This window comes from Saccostrea cucullata, unplaced genomic scaffold (assembly GCF_032062105.1).
Source record: "Saccostrea cucullata isolate Sc308-1 unplaced genomic scaffold, CSIRO_AGI_Scuc_v1 ctg3761, whole genome shotgun sequence".
Classification (NCBI taxonomy): domain Eukaryota; kingdom Metazoa; phylum Mollusca; class Bivalvia; order Ostreida; family Ostreidae; genus Saccostrea; species Saccostrea cuccullata.
In genome coordinates this window covers 67,537-94,513 of record NW_026939680.1, presented here as the reverse complement: position 1 = coordinate 94,513, position 26,977 = coordinate 67,537, and the positions used below count along the sequence as shown (strand labels likewise).

Sequence of the window (26,977 nt, the reverse complement as noted above, 5' to 3'; positions counted from 1 at the left end):
CAAAGCAAACTAAACATTTATAAAAATTCATGAAATCAATTACAGTAGTAACTAGAGCAAAGCTCATTGCAAAGCAACGAATAGGTGTTTCGCCTGCTTTGACCGGATGTAACGTTTATTTTAAATAAAAAAGTGTAATGACGTCTCCAATGATTAAAATACTCTAAATCTATGTTGATTATTGCAAAAGTAAGTATTTGCTTGCCACTTCCGGTTCGACCGGAAAAGACGTCGTTGGGCGGAAAATTAAGTTTTATGCTTCCATTGATAGATATTACCCAAAAAGTGTCAAGAAGGACAAAAATGCATTTTCTGACCACTACCGGTTCGGTTGGAAATGACGTCATCTGGCGTATTTTGACGATCTCAATAGATTGTACTTGACATTTTGAACAACTTTTCTTCTTTGATGTATTACGAGTTCTCAATGATTTTCAAGGTATCAAGAAAAATACTGTTGGCCCCACCAGATACCTTATTTTAGAGTCCAGCCCTTTGTTTGAGAAATCATTTGAAAGATCTTGGAATTCTTCACACTTTTTGTTCTGTATATTTAAACAAATTATTTCTAAGTAAAAAGATATTGTGAAAAAGGTGATAGAAAATTTGAAAATAACGATAGGACTATTTTCGATCCATAGCGAACGTTGGCGCTTTCCGGTGGCAATCATATATATAATTCAACTCTTTATAGGTTGTTCTATCATCACTGAAAATTTCATACTTCCATGTTTCATTGTTTTTGAGAACATTGACGGACAATGTGACCCTCTTAAAATGACAAAAAGCGGAATTCTCCAAACCAAAGTGACGTCATAAAATAAAAAATATATATATCTAGATTTTTATGTTCTCTCAGTCCTGAAAGTTTCATGAAATCTATCAAGCTGTTTCCGAGAACTCGGGTGCACAAAATCGGTAAGAAAAAGATTAAATAATTACTAGAGCCGAGCTCGTTGCAAAGAAACGAGTAGATCTTTCGTCCAGTTTCACTGGATTGATTGATTGATTGTATACTGTTGAACGTCCCTCTCCAGAATATTTCACTAATATGGAGACGTCACCATTGCCGATGAAGGGCTGCAAATTTTGGCCTATGCTCGGCACTTACGGCCTTTGAACAGGGAGGGATCTTTATCGTGCCACACCTGCTGTGGCACGGGGCCTCATCCGAAGGACCGCCCCATTTAGTCGCCTTTTACGACAAGCAAGGGGTACTGAGGACCTTTTCTAATCCGGATCCCCACGGAGCCCAGTTTCACTGGAACTAATGTCAGTATTAGTTAACTTATAAACGTCTCTAGTTATTTTCTTCTTTAATCGTTCAAATTACTGCCAATACCTAAGAAATAAGCTTTTAAATCTACTTCCGGTTTACCATGAAGTGACGTCGCTCAACCAAAAAATAAGTTTGGATGCTTCCAGTGACTCATTGTACCCTTTATCCTGTTTTAAGCTGCAAAATATGCATGTTCTAACTACTTCCGGTTTTACCGGAAGTGGCGTCATTAAAAGACTTTTAACATGCTCACCAGCTTCCTCTTGTTATTTTGAACAACTTTGCTTCAATAATGTACAGTGTATAACATATTCTAAAAAAAAAATAATAATTTTGGCCCCTTTAAATCCCTTATTTTAGGGGTCAGTCCCTTTTTGTGATATGGGATAAAAAGATATTGTAGTTTTGCAACAATTTTGTTCTACATGTTATAACAAAATATTTACATGTGAGGAGATACATGTATTGTAGAAGAAGCTTCAAGAAATTTGAAATTTCGATGCCTTTTTTCGTCCTTTTGCGAGCTTCGGTTTGCAGCAATTTCGTGAATATAAAACACATTCAGCACATCTTATTGCCCTTTTATCACTGAAAATTTCAAGTTCCTATCTTAAGCCGTTTTTGAGAAATCATCAAATCATCAAATGAAAAAAATACATGTCTAGATGTTGTCATGTTCTATCCAACCTGAAAGTTTCATGAAAATCGAGCGAGCTGTTTCCGAGAACTTGCATGCACAAATTTGGTAAGAAAAAAATTATTTTAAAAAAACTGTGGAAAAGAAACCTAAGATTAACCGTAAGGTCTTCCGCTGAAGACAGAAGACCTTAATAAAAAAAATAGTGGAAAAGAAACCCAAGAATAACAAGAAGACCTTAACAATAGCAGTAGTTAAAAAAGATCCTAGTTGATAATGGTTTCAACGTATTGCAGGGGCATTTCAAGATTTCTTAGAACATCCGGAGTGAAACTAAGGAACATAGGGTTATTTTTATTGGCGAGTTTTTTTTTCAATTATATTATCATAATATGTAGTTGTTTTATGGTCTAATTTAAAAATAATTTCTATGTCAGTTCAACCCATGTCTATATTTCCACTTAATTTTGACAAGATTATTTTTCGGCTTGGAATATCAGTTTCATGTACATATGGAAACCTTCATTCACAGAAAATTTAATAATGGTTTCATAATTTCATAATGGTGCAAAAAAATTTAATAATAATAATCAGATAATTTCTTGTTTGAAACTCTGAAACCATTAGCCTTAAAATATCTTTAACTTATTTCCTTTCCAAGTTACCTTAATAATTCTAATAATAGGATCCATCATTTTCTTATGCAGGTGAAAGATTAACTTCTTTATTAATATTTACAGTAAACTACTTACAAAGGAATGTTTCGTCTTTCTGATCAATACATATAGGGATCACAGAGGATGTGATCACATGTAAAATCTTCAATAGAAAAAACTTAAGAAACCGTTGATACTTCAGAGGTGGGATCAGATGCCTAGGTTGAGTAAACATTCCCTGTTGGCCGATCACATCCTCTGTGATCCCTTTATGTATTGATCAGAAAGACGAAACATTCCTTTGTAAAATTCCAAATAAAAACAAAGACCGAAAGCTGGGGTGAAATAGGCCAGCCAAATTACAGCCAAATGAAAGCTATGCTATATGTTTCCTGACAAGGTCATAAAAACAACCATAGAATATACAAAATGCCAATTTAAAACAAATTTGTTGAAATATCTGTCGTACCAACATCTCTGTTCGTAGCCTGCCTCGATTTAAAATATGATTGACTAGAAGCATGATATGCTTTAGAGTATTCAGTAAAATATTTGCGGGTGTAAACACTGTACATGGATGCAGGTGATAGCGGAATATTACTACATAAATAAAGAAAGTTGACAATTAAGAAGTTAAATACATCTCGATTGTCATATATTTGGTTGTAAGATTGTTGCTTAAGGACAGATGATACAAACAAAGGTGCCTGGATTGGTATATATTTCTGGGCAATTTTTTGTTGCAAATGATACAATAAATTTCTAAGATGTTAAGAAATTGTCAACCCTCTGTGATGTTTAAAATTCTACATTGTACCATTCTGCAGCCATCCTTATTAATCTATACATGTATATAAATAGTTTTCACTTAAACTTCTTCATTTTACTCATTGAAACATACTCAGGTTGTTATTTTCAATTTTTATGACAAAAGTGTGTTTGTATCATCTAACCTTAAGCCTATGCTTTATACTTACATACTAGAACAGTTCTTGTCAGCCTTAAAACACTTATATTCCGTGTTAATGTGTAGGCACGCTGGAACTAAATAATAAATATTAAGTAAAAAATGCATTAATTAAAAATAATGAAAAATGTTTTTAAAAATTATTTTCTGACTTGTTAAGTTTTTTTTAATGATTTCGAATTTATCCTTTTAGATTACATGAAATGCACCGTGCAGTATAACAAACATTTTTTTTCCAACTTACATTTATAAATTTGCTCATCGTAAAATGATGTGTTTGGACAACCCTCAGAAAAAGTTTTCACACATTTGACATGGTTAAGATCACCTCTTCCTTCAAGTCTGACACAAGAATCTGTAATTGATTTAAAATATAAAAATATCGATATATTTATTAACGCAACGACTTTGAATAATCATTTATATAATCATACATATTAACAATAAAAGTCTCTCTTTGCTGTTAATACAGGCATTAATGGTTAAAGATATTGCAGAAAATATTACATAACCGACTTTGATATCAGAAAAAAGTTTAATTATACGGTATGTGGCAACGCACTTTGAAAAAATTACGCACTTAGAAAAAAATTTTCAAAGTGCGATAAAATTGGGACAAAATCAACGCACTTTAAAAAAAATTTCAAAGTGCGTTAAATTTGGGACCAACTCAATGCACTTTGAAAAAATTTTCAAAGTGCGTTAAGAGTCTACATCAATATATTTTACCATGGACACGCTTAACGCACTTTGAAAAAAAATCATATTTAAGTAATGGAAAGATTTTATTTGTTATTTATTTTTCAAAAAACTAACCCTAACCTAACCTCAAAAAAGAATTGATTTACTCCCGTAGAAAAGAGGAGAAGACGGGTATAAGATCCCTCAGTCCAAATCTTTGTCTTTCCAATACATAGGTGTGGGTAACAAACGGGGGAGGGGAGCAATAAACTCCAAAAGGGTAAGCTGCATTTTCAATGCTTATACGATGGAAAAATCTTTCCAAAATAAGTGGGGGGCTTAGCCCCCCCCCCCCCTCCCATGGCCCTTCGCCCGATCTCGATGTCTATGCTATACTCAAAACATTCATATAACTAGAGCAAAGCTCGTTGCAAAGCAACGAGTAGGTCTTCCGCCCTGTTTTGACCGGAAGTGACGTCAACAAAAGAAAGTATGAGCTAAGTCTTCTCCAGTCACTTTATACTTTCAATTTTGCATCAAAACCTTAAAAAATAAGCTATTTTTGGCTACTTCCGGTTTGACCGGAAGTGATGTTGACGGACAGAAAATTAAGTTTTATGCTTCCAGTGACATATGTTACCCAAAAACTTGTCAAGAACGGCAAAAATAGGCATTTTTTGACGACTTCCGGTTTGACCGGAAGTGACGTCGCCAGACGCATTTTGATGACTTCAATAGATTAAGCTTGACATTTTGAACAACTTTGCTTCTTAGACGTATTACAAATTCTCAATACTTTTTGAGATATCTGGAAAAAATTTTTGGCCCCTCTAGATCCCTTAATTTAGGGGTCAGCCCTTTTTTCGAGATACCATTTGAAAGATCTTTCAATTCTGCACAAATTTTGTTCCATATGTTTTAACAAAATATTTTTAGTTTAGAAGATAAAAAGCAAAATATGTGTAAATTTTCGCTCTTTCAGGCGTTCTAATTTTTGACCCCTATATAGCGCCATTTTGAATAGAGAAATCGAAAAACAAAAACCGATGTGCACAACTTCAATCCTTCTATTATCTTAAATCAGTAGAATTTCTGCTCCAGCTTTAGCCGTCACTGAGCCTTTGTCTGGAAACGAAAGCCTATAAATTTTCGTTTAAAGGAAAATAACTCAAAACCGGAAGTGACTTTTTGAAATTTTAGACAACATTCTGATAGAGTTTAGTAACTTCTAGTACCTCTGAAAATTTGAGCGAAATCAATTGAGAAATGAATGAGATATGAGGCTTCAAAGTTGGCGTCTAGGAAGTAGAAGAAAAAAAAAAGAATAATAATCTTTACCAACAGAATCAGTAGAAGGTCTTCCGTTGAAACGGAAGACCTTAATTATGTATTTACCTAATTGGTATGACGTTGAAAACTTTTAATATTAAATGATGAAATTAAAACAGATGAAAACTAGAAATTTTAAGTACAGTAAAACGTATGAGAGAGAAAGAATTTTCATAGTTTTGAACAGTCAATTAAATTGCCCCCTTTTTATTATGATAAATGCTAAGTTGCTTACAGCTGTCCACTGTTAGTGCCCCCTTTACACCTTTACATACACTTATCAAAGACTAAAAAAAAAAAAAAGAAACGAATAAATGATCTTAAACAATCGTCACTCTTTTTTTCAAGACCCGTTTCCCTTTTATTTTATCAAAACTTCAAATATTTAAAACGTCAATATCTCAGGTCCTGAAGTGACTTTATCATAGAAGTTTTTCAACCAGGATCTGTTATTTATCATACCGATTATTTGTAGGAATATTGATCAATCTTTAATTTTTTTTCAAAGTGCGTCAATATGGTCGATATTAACGCACGTTGAAAAAAAATTTAATTTTTTCAAAGTGCGTAAGCTTGTTCCCAAATTTAACGCACTTTGAAAAATTTTTCAAAGTGCGTAATTTTTCAAAGTGCGTTGTAACAACGGTATTAAAAATTGCCCTGGTTCTTAATAGAAACTAAGAATATATACATTACTTCCCCTTAAACCGTGCATCTTAAATACATGAAATATGAACAACTAATTTCAGTAAATGTGTGTCCCCCGCTTAGGGATAAAAAGAAGAGCATGCTTGGATCTAAAGGGGGGTAGAAGGGAGGGGCCCTTTAAGAAAAGCTGGTAGTGCCGTAGGGAGTTATGGTGTAAAATATTGTTTTATTTTATTTTAAAATTACATTTACTTTAGATTTAACTTACATTGCATCAGACTTGTTAAAACAAAATGAAAATTAAGAAAAATACTAAACCTGGGCCATAAAGTTTCCTTTTACGGTTCGTACAAAATTCTATCAAACTTTGTAGTTGATTATCAGGAGAACATAAATATCTTGTATCTGTTGTGCAATTCATCCTTTTTGCAGCACGCTGAAAGGTTGAAGAATTCATGGGACACTCGGGAACTGGAAACACATTGAAATCATAGGAGTATGCCTGTAAAATAAACCAAAACTTCATAATATCATAATTTCTATTTTAAATTTCAGGCACGTAGCATCAGGGTATCGGGGCAGGGTGGGTGTTTTTTTTTTTCCAAACATATAACTTTAAACAATCCACCCCATTTTTCTTGTAGAATAGTCAAATGAATGTATAATGTAATGCACTAATGTTTATAAAGAAAATGCTACTAAATAAATTTTGATTATATTCCGCCAAAATAAATTTTTTTTTACATTGGAAAGTTTTCCTTTTAATTTTATGTAATTTTCGCTGCCCCCTTTTTCCTTTCTGAATTCATAACGATGCTACGACCGTGGATTTTTAAAACAAAGAACACCAATTGGCTATATACAGCCAAACTTAGAATTACAATACTGTAATGTACTCCGATTGATTTACCTGTTTTGTGAAAAACATAATGAAGATTCTTTATCTTCATTGATTCTTTATGGCCTTTCAGTTATAATAATTTTTAATGAAAGTGCTATGAACTGATTGTATTCTGTCTTTGCTCCAATCGACATAAAGCGGTTACTTAGCAAAAGTTATTCCCAAAGAGGGACAAAATTACCATCTTGTTTAATTTTGTCCAGGGAATCAAGCCTGGGGCATAATTATCTATCAAATTAATAAATTATCAAAGACTTACCGGGTACCCTTTACTACGTGAGACAATACCAAAGGCTTGCATAATAAGGAAGATAAAAATAGCCTTTAACAATGAGGAACTCTTATTTGTTGACATTTTCTTCAAATAATCTGCAAAAGAAAATGATTCAGGTTTATATTTAATTCATTGAGTCAATTTTCAAGGACATCATACTGAAAAAAAAACACAGAAACTTGACATTACTAACATTTGCTTTCACAAATAAAAAAATCCCTCATACTATAATATACATGTCATTATTGCTGTTTTTGAGGTCAATACAATGATTTAGCCATGCATGTGAGAAGTACAATATTCACCGAGTCCGAAGGGCGAAGTGTATATTGTACTTCCAAGATGGCTAAATCATACTAAACCATACAGTTTCTACATATACAATAGACAGACAACAAGTTATCATTATAGCACTGTAGTGTATGGTACAGAGATTTTTTAAATTTATAAGTGCCTGTTGAATCAAAATTGCTTTATTTAGAAAATTGAATCGAATGCATTCATTTCATTTTTGCGAATTCCAATCCATGAAATGTAAAAACAAAAAAATAATAAAATAAAAATTCATAAACATACTTTCTTTCTGTCTGTAATGTCTTGAAGTATCTCTCATAGGCGTCGGAATCCAAATATATACTTAGTATAGACATTGCGTCGTAGGTTTAGTCCCCCACTTTCCACAGACACGTCGCAGTATAGATTAAAAATGGGGAAAATGGTGGTGTTTGGAAAAAAATATTTGGTACCCCAATCCCCCCACCCCACCCCACACACACGAAATAGGATATTTTCGTGTTTAGGAAATGAACATTTCCTTTTTGTTTTTTACTTGTCAGGGTTTTTTTTTTGTTGAAGATATAATTTTTTTACACTTAGCCCCCCACTTTCAATTTGCATCCGACGCCAATGTCTCTTAAAGAAAAAAATGCTTCAATCTACAACGGTAACGTTCATATATATGCACCTTGTATTCAAACGTGTATGCATCTTATGAAGGTGAGAGAATTCAGTTGAACTAGTTGTCAAACCTATTTTTTCTTTAATTTTTTTATGCGCCCGGATTGATAGATCCAGGGCGTACATTGTTTTTGTCCTGTCTGTCTGTCTGTTTGTTTGTTTGTTTGTTTCGAACACCATAACTTTTGAACCATGAAAGATAGAGACTTCATATTTGGTACGCATACTCCGCTAATTAAGCTCCTTCAAATGACACCATGGTCAATGACCTTGTGACCTTGACTGTGGCCTATATGCTAAAAATAGCTTTTTCCGAACTTTTTTGCCGCAGGGCGCATAGTGTTTCACAAACACATCTTGTTTCATGTCATATTGCAATCACTTATCTATTTTTACACAGAGAATAAAAGTATGCATTAATATTGCAACGGTTGTGTGGTATAAACTTCAAGTAAATGCCTTATTAATTAAAATAAAGATTCTTGTACAGCAGCAATGTCTCAGTATAATTAAAGTGTTCCAAGGACCTTTAGATAAGTGTTTCGATAGCGTGATATTATTAAAAGGAAAGTATATTAGTCATAGAACTACGACGAATGCTGTGTACATTTATTTCTATAACAAATGTGCTTTGATTCTATTTATAGTTAACAATATTTTGCTTTTTTTTTTGGGGGGGGGGGGTATACATGTAAGGACTATTCGACCAAAAGAATCGTATTGTTTTCATTATGGTCATTATTTACACGTACTTGCATACTCACGCCTGCTAATCGATCACTTGCACAACCAGCAGTTGTGTATAACAATCAAAAGAGATCGATTTCCGGTTGTGCAGTTGATGCGAATAATACCAGTGCACAGGTAGTAAATGGACTCGATTCAGGCAATAATTGATATTTTCATTAAAATATAAGAATGTGATTCCATGAGCAATTTATTTTTCTTTAATTTTACACTCTCATAAAATGCAGTGATTGTCGATTAGCGACTATATTTGTTTTGAAGCAAGGGCTGGTAGAGCGAAAACGCTGATTGAAAACAGTATTCGCCGACTAAAATTCGTTTTAATCTCAACTAACCTTAAAAATTCAATGTCCACCACGAGCATGCAACAAGTGCTTTCTATCCACCAAAACTGGGACTTCGATATTGTATAATTTGACAAATATTCGAAGGAAAAAACATTGCTTGTGCATGCGATCATTCAGTTGTGAAAGAGATCTCGGGTTATGCATGAGATAAAGGATAAAAAAGTTACGCAAGTATTATACAATCTCCATAATTCACCTCTTATACTATTTTATTAATTATAAAATGTTAAATATTGTCTATAATATGAAGGCGTTGCAGGGGCAGATCCAGCAATTTTTGAAAAAAAGGGGGGGGGGTGTCCAGGTGTCCAACACTCATGCATATAGGCACTTTAAACCTGGCAACACTGAGTTTTCAACAGTTCTATGGGGGACTTTGACAAGCCAATAACAAACAAACAAAACAAAAACACAAACAAGCAAGCAGGGTTCGGATTGTATGTGACGGCATAGGGGCTTGTCTTCCGGATTGATAAATGAAAAATAATTTTTCAAAAATTTGTATCTACATTAAATACACTCTAAAAATTGCTTTAATAAAGATTCTGACATGATCAGGCGAGAAAAATAATGAGAGTTTATGTATATAGGTGTAGTACTTTTTTTAAAACATTATTTTTCTCGCCTGATCATATCAGAATCTTTATTAAAGCAATTTTTAGAGTGTATTTAATGAAGATACAAATTTTTGATAAATTATTTTACATTTATCAATCCGGAAGACAAGCTTCTATGTGTGACGGTACTCGGAGGAAAGCATATTAAACGAGGGAACTCTATTTATAGCGATCAGAAAGGACAGAGATTGAACAACATGTACAGTGTATTTATTTTATTCGAAATATTTTTTTAATTCAAAGTACATGTATTTATTTTATTCAAAATATTAGACGTAATAAAATATCCGTGTTACATAACTCTCTCTCTAATCAAATAGAGGAGGGGGGGAGGTCCAACCCCAGGAACCACCTTCTAGATCCGCCAATGATGTACAGTCATTTTTGCAAGCACATTTTGACTTTTTCAGCAGCAGCGGCCGATCTCTTATATCGGGAAATGAGACGTTATTTTTCATAAGTTCTGTAAACTAATCTTAATTTTAAAAACTTTCTTTAAACTGAGCATTTATTGTTGTTGTTACAATTTCATTGTCATTTCTAATTGGGTAATTAATAATATATGGTTATATAGAAAGAGTTTACAATAGGTACTCCCCAACCAGGGAGTAATCAAGATATGAAAGGAAATCGTCATAATTTTCCAGATAATAATGAAGTGGTTAAAGTTGCAAGGTGAATAAAAATTGAAAAAGTTTTTCAACAACACTGTAGTAAAAATTGTTTTGAATGTGCAACAGATGTGACAACAAATATTTTTCTTACATTTTTTTCCATCAAACTACGCGCCTTGATTAGCCTACTGCAGAAACCATGGGTATTATCACGTGATAAAGATCCAAGGTTTCGGCATGTGGTTCATCTTGAGAGACCTACATCTTCATTCATACATTCTTATAATTCATCATTGACCTTTTTATTGATTCATTGATGACTCCATTTGATGAACAAATGCACTAAAATTTCTATTTAATTAAAAAAAAAAAATTTTATTTATTTTTGCTTTGAAGACAGTCTGAAATGAAATTGATCTATTTCAGCTTTGAATATTTTGTGCTTCCCATGCATTGATGCTTTTCAAATAAAGAAAGTACTAGTAATTTTTGAAATTATAAATTTTGCGGCTGATTTGATGCTTTGCATTAATTTTATTTGGAATGTTTAATAGGGATATTTTTTATTGAACGATTATTTTGGATTTTTGACGATTTTTCCCCCATGGTATACATGATGAATAATGTTATAAATATAATTTTTGAGAAAAAAGTGTCCAACAAGTCCGGGGGAGGGGGGGGGGGGGGGGTCCTGTCCAGAAGCACCTGTAATGTGATGTTGTCATCTTGATCATTTCCATCTCGATAACAAAATTCAGGATACCTAGCTTCAAAACACCAGGAAATATTTACCCCTTGGCAAACACATATCATCGAGAGCCTGCCTCTTATTTTTTTCACAGACAGCACTTTTACTATAAAATATATATGAAATGAAAGCATGAAAAATTCGGTCTTTCCCTCCACTTTTGTTGAAGTACCGTCAAATAAAGGTAAGGTATGTTTGAGTTAAACAATTTCGTACTGAAAGAAAATGATATACTGCCCAGTATATGCTGTTTTTTTTTAATTTTATTTTATCTCTTTTTTATTATTAATTATTATTATTATTTTTTTTTTTTGCATACGGAATAGTCATATTAAAGATGCATTGGATAATTCACACAAGATTTATGATTTAAATAATACACACATAATTTTTTACTGTAATTATATTGATTGTAACTGAAACTTTAACCCCCTCCCCTAACAGATCTACTTCAACAGTTTACTTATCTTATATATCTTTTTTTCTCACAAATTCAACTTATTTGCAAGAAAATTCTATAGTTTTATGTTTTAAATTTTGCAAGACTGCGTTATAATTATATAATATTTAATTTTATTCGTAAAGTTTGAAACTTTTTGTCCTTCATGCCATGCATAACCCGAGATCTCTTTCACAACTGAATGATCGCATGCACAAGCAATGTTTTTTTCTTCGAATATTTGTCAAATTATACAATATCGAAGTCCCAGTTTTGGTGGATAGGATGCACTTGTTGCATACTCATGGTGGACATTGAATTTTCAAGGTTAGTTGAGATTAAAACGAATTTTAGTCGGCGAATACTGTTTTCAATCAGCGTTTTCGCTCTACCAGCCCTTGCTTCAAAACAAATATAGTCGCTAATCGACAATCACTGCATTTTATGAGAGTGTAAAATTAAAGAAAAATAAATTGCTCATGGAATCACATTCTTATATTTTAATAAAAATATCAATTATTGTCTGAATCGAGTCCATTTACTACCTGTGCACTGGAATTATTCGCATCAACTGCACAACCGGAAATCGATCTCTTTTGATTGTTATACACAACTGCTGGTTGTGCAAGTGATCGATTAGCAGGCGTGATACTGGATTGTCTCAGAATTTTTCTGTTTGCCTGATGACAATAGATCAAGGTGGGTGTGGCCGATCGACAGTGGATGCTTACTATTGTATGGCGCATACTCCCACTTCTAATGCTTTTAATGGTTGTTGTTTGCTTTATTCTCAATGTATAATGTTTCAATGGACTTTTCAGTTGATAATTGTTCGTTACTTCCATACATATTTCATTCACCTTGGACGAAATACCAATTTACAGGGCCTCAATGTTTACGGATTTTCGCTATATATATACAGGTACAGTAAAAATAAACGTCAGATAAATACTTGACAAAAATATCAAGTTTCATAGTTTCCCTGATTGCCAAGTTCTATTGTTTTGTTTTTTTAAATGGTTCTTACCTTACTCTTGTCCCCAAAAATCCATTTAGAGGTCGTGATGCCCATTTGAAGATAAACACCTGTGTGTGTGTGTGTGCACTTTAAGGATTTTTAAAAGTTTTTTTCCCTTTAAACTACGCATTAGTTAAATCAACGTCTTTAACAACAAAACAATGCACGTGAATATTGTGGAATATAAACATGCACCCGCGGGAACTATATATTTCCATATAGGGGGAAATAATACATGAAGATAAAATAAAACACTTATATTAAACGCATTAATTCCTTGACTTAATTCTCATGGGCCATAATAGGTCACCTAGCTGTGCACCGGCATCATGTAACAACTTTCAAATATTCAGTAATTGAATAACTGCGAACGATAGTATTGTACTCCCGCCTACCTCCAAGTCAATTTTCAAAACTTAACACATTCGACGAATTTTTAATATTATTTATAGCTAATTATATGGATTTTCATAAAACATAACTTTGGGAAAACAAAGAGAGATAACTCTAAAATTTTGGTAAAACTTGTGTTGTTCACCATAGAAATCAACGGAAAAAGGAAAATATTTTTAAAACATCTCCCCCCCCCCCCCCCCGTGTCACAAAAATTCCTTTTTACAGGTAATATGGAATGCTATTTCACAAATTCATACCAAAGCTTTTTGTGTGACACGGGGGGGGGAACATATGTTCATTGACAAAAAACGATAAAATTCCTTATTTTCCACCAATTTCAAAGCGATATACAACTGAAACATTATATTTTATTGAAATATTTATGTTTTATTTATTTGCCTAAAACATAAGAAAATATACAAGGAACGTTTAATCATATCCAAGACTATTTCAAAATACGGTGATGCTTGAAACTCCGATTCCAATGGAAATATCGTCTACCCCCCTTTTTCAAGAGCTGGAATTATGGATAATTTACTGTTTAGCGCTGGTATTAAGACGATTTATCAAGTACCATTGAACTGTTCTTTGTATTAAACAAAGATTTTATGGCCAAATTGCTATTTATATTGAATTAAATGGTTCCAAAATGTAGGCGGGAATCGAGAGTTAGCGTGCGTGTTTCTTTGGTTCGTTTTAAACCAGAGGCCATCAAATTCAAAGAGGCACCATTACTCTTTTTAACTAAAACTGTTGCTTACTTTAAGTTTAAAACTGATTACCATCCAAATGCAAAGTAGGGGAACAAAAAAAAAACGAAAAAAAAAAAGAGACCCATGGGCCATATCGCTCAACTGACCACCGTGACTTAGCCGCTAAGCAGAAATCATACCAATTTTAACAAGAGAGGTTTCTTAAACACTTATGCCCCCTCTCCCAAATAATTCGAACTTTTCTCAGTCGAAGAGGCATAACTCTTTCAAAAATGGCTTGATCGTACCCAAAACAGAACTTAACCTAGATATTCTTACGATTAATCTGTATACATGTACCATATTTCATTTCAGTATGTGCAATCTCAGTCTGCGAAGAAAATGAGCGGAAACTGCAAATTTTGGAATTTTTCTAAGTATAAAGGGGCTTACTCTGTCCAAAATGGCCTGATCGTACCCAATACAGAACTTGACTTAGATATTCTTATGAAAAATCTGTATATCAAATTATTTCAATATGTACAACCTCTGCGAATTAAATGAACAGAAACTTATGGCGGACCGACAGCAGCAAAGCAATATCTCCTCCCTTCTTCGAAGGGGGCACAAAAAGTTGAAATCCATAAATGGTCTCAGCCTACCCATAAAGGGGAGGGGCTACGTTTTGATCAGACTTGAATGTGCACCACGGATAATTGCATATTTCTTTGATTAATTGCGGCTTTTTACCCTTTAATTAAGTTTGAACCCCCCCCCCCCCGGGGGTCTTGACTTGAACAAATTTGAATCCACACTATCTGAGGATGCTTACGTATAAATACGACCAATCATGGCTAATCTGTTATTTTGAAGATTTTCATCGATTTTTCCTATGTAAAACTTTGCTCATCCATTGTGGCCAAACCCTATCCCCGGAGGTCATGAATTGAACACACTTGATTCTACACTACACGAGGATGTTTCACCATAACTTTAACCTTAACCTTTCCCGGAACAATGGTTCTTGAAGAAGAGATTTTTAAAACGGGCCACTGAATTGTCACGATTTCTTTATTATGTACCCTTGATAGTCGAAAATGTAAAAAGTTTAGACGGACAGACAGACAAAATGTGATCAGAAGAGATAACTTGCTTAATATCATTTCAATTAATCAGCAATAAAAAGTATGGTGCTCCCATACCATAGGAAGCCCTGGGGCCACACAACAATTTTGAAAAGAAACCCTTGCTCATCTTAAATGTTTGATTAATAATTCCAAGATTTCTCTTACCATGGTGATGGTTAAAATAAGGTATGAACGAGAGAGGAGCTGTACGGGTCATAATTAGAAGGCAACCTATATTATGCCAATTTATATTCTATATACAATAATTCATTTTCAGAATATAATCTTTAGAGCCCCCCCCCCCCCTTCCCGGAATTCATAATTCTTGAAGATATCACATTTTGTTGCAATTGCGTGATACAAGCTAAATTATCTCTTTTTGTTAAAATAGCTATCCCAAAAATATGATAGCTTATCTTGACCGTACAAGATAAAAGTCGGTGTCTGACGACAAACAAAAAAGTTATCATCAATTGACGCCATAGTAATATCTTAATTTGATATGATATACTACATGTATGTTGACAAAAAAATCTGTGGATGGCATAAATATGCCTCCACACTTATCACAACAATGACAACTATACAACAACAGAGAACGCTCAGACTTATTTTTATACACTTCACTTTTACCATATAATTATCAGAATCCCTGCTCCAGACACCATGGATTACTGGATTTCATAACTTCAACAGTTTAATGCTCTTTATATTCATAAGTTTGACTTCCCTGATGTCCAAGAGTAAGCAAGTCTTTAAATCTTTTTTGTTTTATTATCCCCTTGCAAAGTTGTAAGAGGGAGTGTTATAATGTACTTGTGTGTTGAGATTATCCTATGTCAATGTTAACCACCCCCCTCCCCAACACACATACACTCCCCAAGCCTTCCTTAAAATCTACGACCATAATCCATCATCACAAACTAACATGATTTTAAATAACTCTTAACATTTAACACATAAGAAGCAGTAATTTCGTGGTCGCACCTTTTTTTTAAATATATTTATACAACAACAACAGTCTATCATTCTTTCTCTGCGGGCTTCTGTTGTTTTGTTCCACGTAGTCGACCAGTACGTCTGGCGGCAATAAGACCGACCTGTAAAACAAAGCAATTCCTAAGTAATTCACACATATCCAAGCCAATTCATTACATTACAACTGCTTTCTTTAATTGATGTTCCATATTAAAATATGTAAATATAAAGAAGAGTCGCCAACTTTTAGCATGACTACTTTTGAAGAAAATCTTTCCTTTAAAACAGAAAGCCAAGACGAACAAAGTGAAGTGACCTTGCTGATTTTGACCTTGACCTACCTTTCTACCAGCAGGTGTGTCTCTCCTGACTGTAGATGCTTTACCAATATGTTGATGGTTACCTCCTCCGTGAGGATGCTCAACGGGCTGAAATCACAACGGAAATATTAAATTCATTAGTCAGATTAAAATAAGCTAATCCTATCCTCAATACAGCTGAGTGATGAAGACTTGCTAAGACTATTTATGGGAGATATCCATCAAGAATCACCATGATTTCAATTTTTTAGAATAAATGTATTAATAATTGAATTTGCAAACTGTTTTTCAACCAAGAAACTTTCACTAACTTCTTCTACATTTGTATGAATAATTCAATTTGTCTAAACCAAAAAAAAGATGCTAAAATTTTTTGATATGCAGCAATGTTCCATACAGCAGGGAAAGACATAAGTATCAGCTTGCCCCTTGGGATAAGTAAACTTGAAATTTTATATGTCTAAATGTTAAAAATTTGGTTGCCCAAAGTTTCTAAGAAAATAACTAGATAATTTGAAGTTCAAATAACTCAAGAAATAGAATTCGGCCACTGAAATGGCCATTGAAACAAAAACTTTAAAAATCAGCTAATTCATGCCAATTCATTGAAGAAATAGGTCTAGCCTATGTCATAGATATTTACTTGCCCAGTTTGACAAATACTAATATGCTGACAGCTTTATTTGCTAAAGCTGAGATTGTACTTGCCCCTGCTAATTTGACAATAAAGACTTGTTTATCCCTGCATAGCAGGAAAAACAGTGAAATGAGGATCATTACTTACGTTCATGGCTACTCCTCTGACTTTGGGCCAGCAGTTTCTCTTGGCCTTGTATTTAAAGTAAGCTCTACCAGCTTTGAGCATTGGCTTGTCAATACGTCCACCTCCAGCTACAATACCTATATACCAAACAGAGTAGAAAGTTTTATTATACTGTATGTAATAAGCAATTGGTTGACAGGTTAATAATATCAATGTAAATTTATGCATTGAAAGCTTTAAGCGTGTGTGAAAATTTTGTTCTTTGGAGTGAAATGTACCTCATCCTTAGACAGGTCGAGACCACTAGATTTTCTGACGTCAGCATAAATTTGCATGTAAATTAGCAATCTGTTTACTTTACCTACTGCTGAATGAACCGCAATGCATTGTGGGCTACTACAAGTACCCAGCTGTGTTGAAAGTAAAGGGCAACTTCAATTGTCCTTTGGAAACTTATTTTCACTTCTTTTTTGAGATTAGTAAAAGAAATATTTAAAATGATCTTTAATCTTTCATTTCTATGCTCACATTTACAAAATTTCCTTTATGAAGCCTTATATCAACTTATGATACATCGGCCTAGACCATTGTTCAAAGAGACGTAGGTGCTATAGTGTAGATGAAACATCAAGTTTTTTTCGCGTGATATACGTGTACATAGTTTTAGCAGGTAGTATATAGGTCCTTGGTTTTAGATAGCAGGAGAAGGTGTGTAATTATTATTTAACCCCTTAATATTATCAGAAAGTTTTTCTTATGTGCATGCAAACGTCAAAGCGTTTGTAAGGTATTCGAAGCAACTATTTATCATCTGACACAACTCCAATATTAAATAAATGTGAGCATGGAGCAATGTCTTTAGAATATAATCTTTCAATTTCGGTCTTATAAAGTGATAAAGAAGCTCTGCAGTTTTTCCGGTGACGAGTTAATTATTGTGCAGTAAACCGACGAAAACCACGTGTCGCCACTGAATCGTAAACACGTAGTCGACTGTCATCCTTTGGGACTCATTCACTTGATTGGAGAACAGGTGTGACGAAGACATCGTCACGTGTTGAAAATTGCCTTCCATATAAGGTAGTGGTCTCGACCTGATAGAATGATTTTTTGATCAAACAAGAAATCTGAATTTTTTTAATGGTCTCCAGTGACCAGTCCTTGAATTTAATATTCAAATCATGTAGCGATCCCATATAAATAATGCAAAGCAATGACTCAACAACACTAAGAAAGGAATAAAACATACTCAAGAAAATTACTTTCAAGTACACTCAGGTCGATACTAACCAACCATAGCTCTGTTTGCAGAGGGGATGAGTTTCTTAGAGCCAGATGGCAACTTGACTCTTGATTTCTTGGTTTCGGGGTTGTGGGCGATAATCGTGGCGTAGTCCCCTGAGGCCCGGGCAATCTTGCCTCGATCCCCCATCTTCTCCTCCAAGCAGCACACAATGGTACCCTCGGGCATAGATCCAACTGGCAGAATGTTTCCAATCTGGAGGTTGGCTGTTCAAATTCAGAAAACATTAAATTCACGTTCAAAATATTGTACTTTGTCCCTCATATATTGAAAAAAAAACGAGAATACTTTGCGTTACGATTTCTGATTTACTGTAAATCGTTTTAATTCCATGGTGTTAAAATTTCACAACCTTTTAAAAAGTTTCAATTGCGATGGTTTTAAATTCATGCTGCAAAAAATTGATTCAAATATTCATTTAAGCATTTAGACGTTTGTAAAACTTATAATACCATTCACGATGGGTTTAATTTCGCGGAAAAGAATAAATCGCAAACATAGCAAAATTAAAACCATCGTGATTATTTGCCAATCTACAGTATTTGAGATTTAAGATTACATTTTTTTTATAATAAACCATCAAAGGTCAGACAAATTTACTTCACATCAATGATCATCAGTTCAAAGTGAAGAAAATTTTGGATCATCATTCCATTGCTTCAAATGACTATAACTATAGTAATTACTTACCTTTCTTTCCACAATAAAGGAACTGTCCAGTGTACATTCCTTCAGAGGCAATGAAGGTTTCCGTTCGGAGACGGTACTTGTAGGGGTCACGGAACACCACCTTAGCTAAAGGTGCACCACGGCCTGGGTCATGAACGATGTCCTATACAAGCAAGAAAAAATATACAAATAACAAAATAAGACTTTTCTCATCCGTTTGTTTTTTCACAAATAATATACAAAAGTGCACTTGGGTCCTTCTCAGATATCAGGAAATTTTTTTTTGAAATTTAAATGACCACAGAATTATATTATTATGCTTGTTTGCAATAAAGAAAAACCTTAATTTTATGAAAATTGCAAGGAAAAGATAGTTGCAAGCACATTTTTAAAATTATTAATCTTTAAAGTTGAGTGTTAAAAAAGTGATGCCTGTTACATTGACGTTAAATTTCTCTCATTTTTGTTTATTTATGGACTTTTTTCACTATGATTATTATGTATTCAGTGAATGAATTTCTTTTCCAAACAATAAAATATCATTTCTATAGAAAAGAAATTATCCTGGTTTTTATTTTACGATTTTAAAAAAAGTGATGGAAATTACTAAAAAAAAAAAAAAAAATTTTTTTTTTTCGTTTTTGTTTCACACCGAAGAAAGGTGCAAAAGGAAAAAAAATCCTCTTCTTTGTCTATATTTAATTTTCTTTCCTCTATACAAAATATAAATACAATGTTATTCATGAATCAGGACTTTTTTATCTGGATATTACTATTGACATTTTGACAATGATCATCTTTTGTGATGCCTATTACATAAATACTTTGACAATTACAAATTAGTTATGTAGGAAAGCTTTTTTTAATGTTTTAATTACAGGACAAAAAGGGGAAAAACATGAAATAACAATTCTAAGCAAATAAACAAAAGCAAAAAAATGTTTATTTATTTATTTTTTCTCCAAAAACATCAGTTAACATTCTGGGAACCATTTCCACGATGTCTTCATCAGTCATAAACCTGAAATATAAAAAGTTTCAAAACTGTAACCTTTAAAGAACAAATTAATTTGTATTCATGAGGTATGATTAATTTACTCCACTTACCATTAAACAAGTAATAAATCCTCGAACCATGGACTTTGATATCTGGTGGGTCAATAGACTGTTTGACATCACTGTCAAGTACGGTGTGGAAAATGTCCCCTTCTGTCCATAACTTTCCTTTTTTGTTGAAAAAAATAACAAAGGGCCACTCTTGAACCTGAAATATCAAACATTTTATTAATAATACATATATGTGTTAATGCGATGTATTAAAAATAAAACACATAAAATATTTGGAGAAATAATCAATTTTCAATATTTGTTCACTCTGTATATTATGTACATAAGAACAGAGGATTGTTCTTTTTTTTTTTAAATTTTCAAATCTTTTAAGCATCATTTTCCTGTGAATTAGAGTTACACTTATCAGAACTTCTGTATGCATGCAAGACTACAGAATACTGTAAACCAACTTTTATTCGCGACGACTTTATTTCGCGATATACCAGTTGTTCACTTGTTCGCGACAATATATTTTCGCGATTAAGCCTTTTTTGGATCTTTTAATAATAGACACAGAGACTTGAATTATCAGTTCGCGGCGAGAAATATTAGCGATGAGGAGGTTCTCGCGAACCTCGCGAAAGTTTCTCGCAGGCGAATAAAAGTTGGTTTACAGTAAACAGGAAGAAATAAAATAGATTTCAACAACAAAAAATTTAATAGTAATAAACCATAACATGTAAAGTTGAAAAAAAAAATGAATTGTAAAAAGTTTTGGAACAGGAATGTTTTTTTTTACCACAGCAGGAAATAAATTTAAACCATGCTCAACCAGAATAAATTGCCCAGGATTGTGACTAGAATAAATGGATTAATCATTAATTGTATTGCAGGGGATAACATAATTGTTTCTGTGCGATGCCTGTTATCAAACCAGATAAAACATTAATTACCTTTTTGATTTAGAGAGAACAGGTTGTACTATAGAGAGGACAAGCTCCTCTACCACAGGTTGTACTATAGGGGGGACGGGCTCCTCTACCACAGGTTGTACTATATGGGGGATGGGCTCCTCTACCTCAGGTTGTACTATAGGGGGGACGGGCTCCTCTACCACAGGTTGTACTATATGGGGGACGGGCTCCTCTACCACAGGTTGTACTATAGGGGGGACGGGCTCCTCTACCTCAGGTTGTACTATAGGGGGGACGGGCTCCTCTACCACAGGTTGTACTATATGGGGGATGGGCTCCTCTACCTCAGGTTGTACTATAGGGGGGACGGGCTCCTCTACCACAGGTTGTACTATATGGGGGACGGGCTCCTCTACCACAGGTTGTACTATAGGGGGGACGGGCTCCTCTACCTCAGGTTGTACTATAGGGGGGACGGGCTCCTCTACCTCAGGTTGTACTATAGGGGGGACGGGCTCCTCTACCACAGGTTGTACTATATGGGGGACGGGCTCCTCTACCACAGGTTGTACTTTAGGGGGGACGGGCTCCTCTACCACAGGTTGTACTATAGGGGGGATGGGCTCCTCTACCACAGGTTGTACTATAGGGAGGACGAGCTCCTCTACCACAGGTTGTACTATAGGTAGGACGGGCTCCTCTACCACAGTTTGTACTATAGGGGGGACGGGCTCCTCTACCACAGGTTGTACTACTGGGGGGACGGGCTCCTCTACCACAGGTTATACTATAGGGAGGACGGGCTCCTCTACCACAGGTTGTACTATAGGGAGGACGGGCTCCTCTACCATGGGGAAAATAGGTTCCTCTACCACAGGTAAGATAGTTTCTTGAACAAAATTGATATGTTCCCAATCCATTTGCTCCTGGACAGGAAAGACAGATTCCTGTTACTGAACAGGAAGATCAGGAATATATTCCTGCACAGCCAGTGAGGTAGTCTCATTTAAGATGACAGGAGATAGAGAGCCATCATCCTGAAAAGGAAATGAAAGGTCATCGGAAAATATTAATCTATGGTTTACTTGAATGTGGCATAACAGATTTTGAACTACTCTCGTAATATTTACATGACAAGAAGTCAACAATATTTTTGTTCACCTTGTCAAGAGAAGCAATTATGGCAGTCCTGCGATGTTCTGTAACATATCCTCATCACTGTCATCACTGGAAAACAAATCAATTCACATAATGTCAATTCAAATATAGATGTAGTTAATTCCCTCAAACAAGAGTTGAGGACTATTTACGAAATACATTTATTACCATAATATAAGGTCATATAAACAAAGCAAAGGTTGAACAAAACATTCATTTCTTTTTTTATTTGCTTAAAAGACTAGCACATACCTGTCTTGCTGCACAGAAGCACTACTGCTGAAAGGACTTGACTGCATGCAGGGTTCGACATTCGCGCTCGTCACCTCGTCATTTCCATCCAGAAATGATTTTTGACGACTTGATTTTCAGTCTGGCTCGCCCAAATGACGACCTGGGACAAGTTAGGAATATTTAATACTGATATTTAATATTATAAAATAAACTTCATAAGGCCTTGAAAACATATTTTCCTGTAACAAAATCAACCCATTCAACATGTTCAAATTGCAGCCGCGTAGATTTTTCTTCCTGACAAATCTGCGTTCGATCAATCAGCTGATGCAATTTTTACCACGTCTTTAATAAAGTTTTATTTGAGATAAAAATATGTCAACTTAGTCAACGATCACCTTAAATATAAAGAGTAATAATCATCATTGTAACATCTTGCATTTCTCCTACAACTTTCTGATCATCTGATGATCGTTTTCTGCTGCTAGACAGCCATGTTGGGTGTCCACTGTAATATAACACCTGGCTAATTCAGTCCAGGACTCTTTGACTTCATTTATTTAGGCTTTCATGGTAAATGAAAATGAATGTTTTAAACAACAAACAAAAGCATTCTACATGTCTGATTCTGCTTATATTTTTGTTTGATATAATACTAGAAGACATCTTTACATTCCAAAAATGTCTGGTTTACATTTTTGATACAAAAACACAACTTCTGTGAATTATCTTAACAAATTTTAAACAATTAATTGCACATTAAGTTTTGTTTCATTTGATATTTTATTTGGACAACCTGAAATTCATTCGGGCAACCTGTGATCATACCAAGGTTGCCCAAATGGCGAGACCAAATTTTGACGAGTGTCGGACCCTGGCATGGAAAAATGATCGGAAACCTCCGAATCTAGAATAAATCCAAAATGCATTTTAAAAATAATTCAGATTTCAGCTCAAATGTGTGCATTGGTTTTTGGATATAATGTCAAGTTATTAAATAAAATTATATGAATATGGCTTAATTTTGTTGGCATTAAAAATAAAAAAAAATCCAGTATGTAGTACGGTAATTATGATTTACTTTTTTACGAAGGCAGGAAATTATCTTGACATTGAAGCAGAATAAATTTTGTCAATATCACATCCGAACATTATTAAGATAATGTTGTTACTGCTTACAGAAACATAAGTAAGGTTTCACAATTCCGTATGAAGAAGTAAACATCTGTAATTCTTAAATGTATTTTTATTCATAACATAGCATGCATTTGTTGTTTGGCATTATGTGTTTGGCTGTTATAGTTGACACTTTTTATTTTCATAATTTCTTTGTCAAAACGTAACTTCCGATATTCATTTTATAGTGCTAGTATTGCTTTTTTGTTACATACGAAATCATATATCAAACTAGATTTCATTCATAAAATAAAATGTTTTAATGGCATTACATCTTTAAAAAAAAATTGAATATAAAGATAGAAATAAAACATGAACGGATATTACTTTTTTGGATTATTTCATGTCAAAACGTAATTTCCACTAACACCTTATGTGTCAAACTATAATTGCCGTTTTGATAGGCATGGTCATACACAGCACCGTGACAAGGAAAAGCGTTTGATTTCTCTTTACTTCAATTTATAAATCAATCAATTCGTCATGTTAGTTTCAAATGTACCAGAAATAAATTCTATCTGCTTAAACGGCTTGAGTGTTATTTTTCGTGACGGTAGTCACTTGAATGAAAAATTGACCGACATCAAACTTACCTCCATTATCGCATGGCGTCCCCAACATAAACTCGTTTCGATGACGTAGTACGCATGAAACTGGACTCGGAGTAAATATAACACGAAAAAAACGATCTCCGGATAGGTTTAGAAAAATTATGATCATGTATACGTCTATTACGGAATTGACCGACATTGGAGTTCGTCATTAAATTGTTAATTTTAAAGCAGTCAGGGTACCATCAATATTTTTTAAGAACTTAATAATTATTTTCTATATTGATATCTATATTTTGTTCACAAAATATTGTTTGTTCAATTATCATTTGACCAGATTTATTTCATGTATACAAGATACTCATTTTGACAGACTTTGTAATAGGCGTATGCATCAGATTTGAACAATTTTTTTTATAGTATTTGTAACAGATTTATTTACTTTTTTAAAATAAAGCTTTCCATAAATTATTAATGAATTAAATTTTCATAACTTGAATCTCTCAAGATGCATTAAATTTTAATAATCAGGTTTAGACATAAGTGCCATCACTTGCAACCCAAAATGGCTGCAGATGTTTCTTGACAAAACAAGTTTTAATTGTTTCTTTTAGATACATTTTTTATTTATAAAGTGAGACACTGTAATTTCTTTCTGAAAGAATAGAAATAAACATGTTGAAATAATTCATTAAATTTCACATGTATTCTTTGAGGGGAAAAAAATTAAAAAAGTGATGGAAATTATTATTTCCTAATATCTGAGAAGGACCCACTTACATTTGTACATTTCAGTATAGTCAATTTGAATAAATTGGTCTCGAGAAAGATGGATACCTTGTGTTATTATATAGTAGAAAACTAAGCTTACTGTATGAAACAAGCGCCTGTGGTTTTACAGGTGCTTTTAACTGAAAGCAACCCACACATGAAACACATTGAACACTCATATTGATTCACAGCCTGCAAAAAAGTTTCACAAATTAATACCTTGACCACTCCTTTAATGTATCCATGTCTTTCAGCATAGTCGACAGCTCTCAGGGCTGCTTTGCCCTTTCTACATCTTGTGCGGGCCTTGAAAACGCTTCCAGGACCCTTTCTTTGAGACCTGATGACTCGGCCCATTTTTCTGTAAATAGTGACATGAAATTAATAACAGAAAATGTGTAGCATTAAGAAATAACCCCATCCAACCCAGCATAATACACACAAGAGTCAATACATTACATGTCGTGGTCAAGTTACACCTTCGCGTTTTCCGTGAAGTGTGTGGTAGTGTCTAGTGGCAATGTCATTTATAAAATTACGATTATTCATTGGACAAACGTTAGAAAAATGTGGTAACTACAATATATTGATACATTAAACACCTAATCAACGTTTTTTAAAAATAATTCTTGTAATACGTTTAACATTTCCCCTTCTTGTTGACCAAAATTTAGACCCATAATTTCATTATATGGCGTCGCGTATCTATATCATCACTTATTTAAATTGAGGTACAATGAGTATTTAGTGATGTAAACCGAATTAACACCAGAGATGACGACTATTTATTGAGATATTAATGGATTTATTTCCATATACAACGTGAAACTCACTAGTAATGGCTACCGATAGGAAAAGGAAGTTCAAGGGTTTTCTGTATCGCGATCCCGATTTCTATTCCAACCTAAATGAATGACGTTTTACATGAAAAATTTCATAATTAAAGGAAAATGGCTGGTTGTTTTTTTTTTTTAATTTGCTAAGCAATACTAACTACAACAATTTCGAAGAGAACGGAAGGTTGGTCTGGCCCCATTTTAAATAAATTGCATCCGATACAAAGGGGTACGAAAGGGGGGGGGGGTAGATAATCATGCTTGCGTTCTGTGTTTAGTTGTCTTTGCCTTTTTGGTTTATTTTTTATGTTTATTTTATTTCATTAATGTTTTTTTATTATTATGCCGAAGCCAGTGCAAATGTAATGTTTTAAAATGTTGATCGAAAATCAAGGAAGATATAATCTTAAAATCAATAAGCCTTCAAACATTACCACATCATTCTGTTTCTTTTGAAATATGTATATAATGCTGTATGTTGCGTGAATAAATAAAAAAAAAACTTTACCATTCCGCAATTTACTGTAATTTTTGGACTACGTGATTATTTTCCCTTCTAAACCTTAATAATCTTGGATTTTCAAAAGCTCCATTTAATTAACGCCTTTTACCCAACATAAAACAAAGCATCATTGACCATTGGAATAACAAACATAAAAAAATCCTTGGTTCGGAAAAACAGCACAATTTTAAAACATATTGTTTTTTCTCCAATAATAATTATTTTATGCAATAACTTCACTCATAAATGAATTTTGACCCCAAGGTCATTTGAGGAAGTTCAAGGTCACTGGAAGAAATATTTCATAATTCGTGTCCGGTCCATATCTTTCTTTTTGTAGTGATCGGGATGTCCGTCCGTTACGCTTTGGGGAACCCATCTCTTATCCACCATACGGTCCACACCTCTTTTACCACCAAATGAAATTTAATGAGATTTAATTTTATAGAATCTTTGTTACAGTGTATAAAGTGCCATTCCAGTAAACCAATTTGAACTTTTCTTTCAATTCATCATGTATTGTTGAGAGTTTGAACTAACTTAACAATTTGTATTAAAGAATGTTTAATTTTCTAACAAACGATTTTATCAGATAAGCTATGAAAGAACAAGATATGGTTTCCATACAAATCTTGTCATGTGATTTTCTAAAAAATGAAACTGGTGTAAAAGGTCATG

General features: G+C 33.7%; 1 protein-coding gene across 1 annotated transcript; it reads right to left on the bottom strand.

Annotated features, from left to right (window-relative positions):
• Window positions 1-16,047: 16,047 nt before the first annotated feature.
• LOC134253674 (large ribosomal subunit protein uL2-like) lies at window positions 16,048-25,842 on the bottom strand. The gene is made up of 7 exons (XM_062736256.1): window positions 25,795-25,842; window positions 25,181-25,322; window positions 19,129-19,270; window positions 18,426-18,644; window positions 17,157-17,272; window positions 16,394-16,480; window positions 16,048-16,174 (listed from the first exon to the last, which is right to left on the bottom strand). Exons 2-7 carry the CDS (start codon window positions 25,316-25,318, stop codon window positions 16,100-16,102), a joined length of 777 nt encoding a protein of 258 aa, XP_062592240.1. The 5' UTR covers window positions 25,319-25,322; window positions 25,795-25,842; the 3' UTR covers window positions 16,048-16,099.
• Between the last annotated feature and the right edge of the window lie 1,135 nt (window positions 25,843-26,977).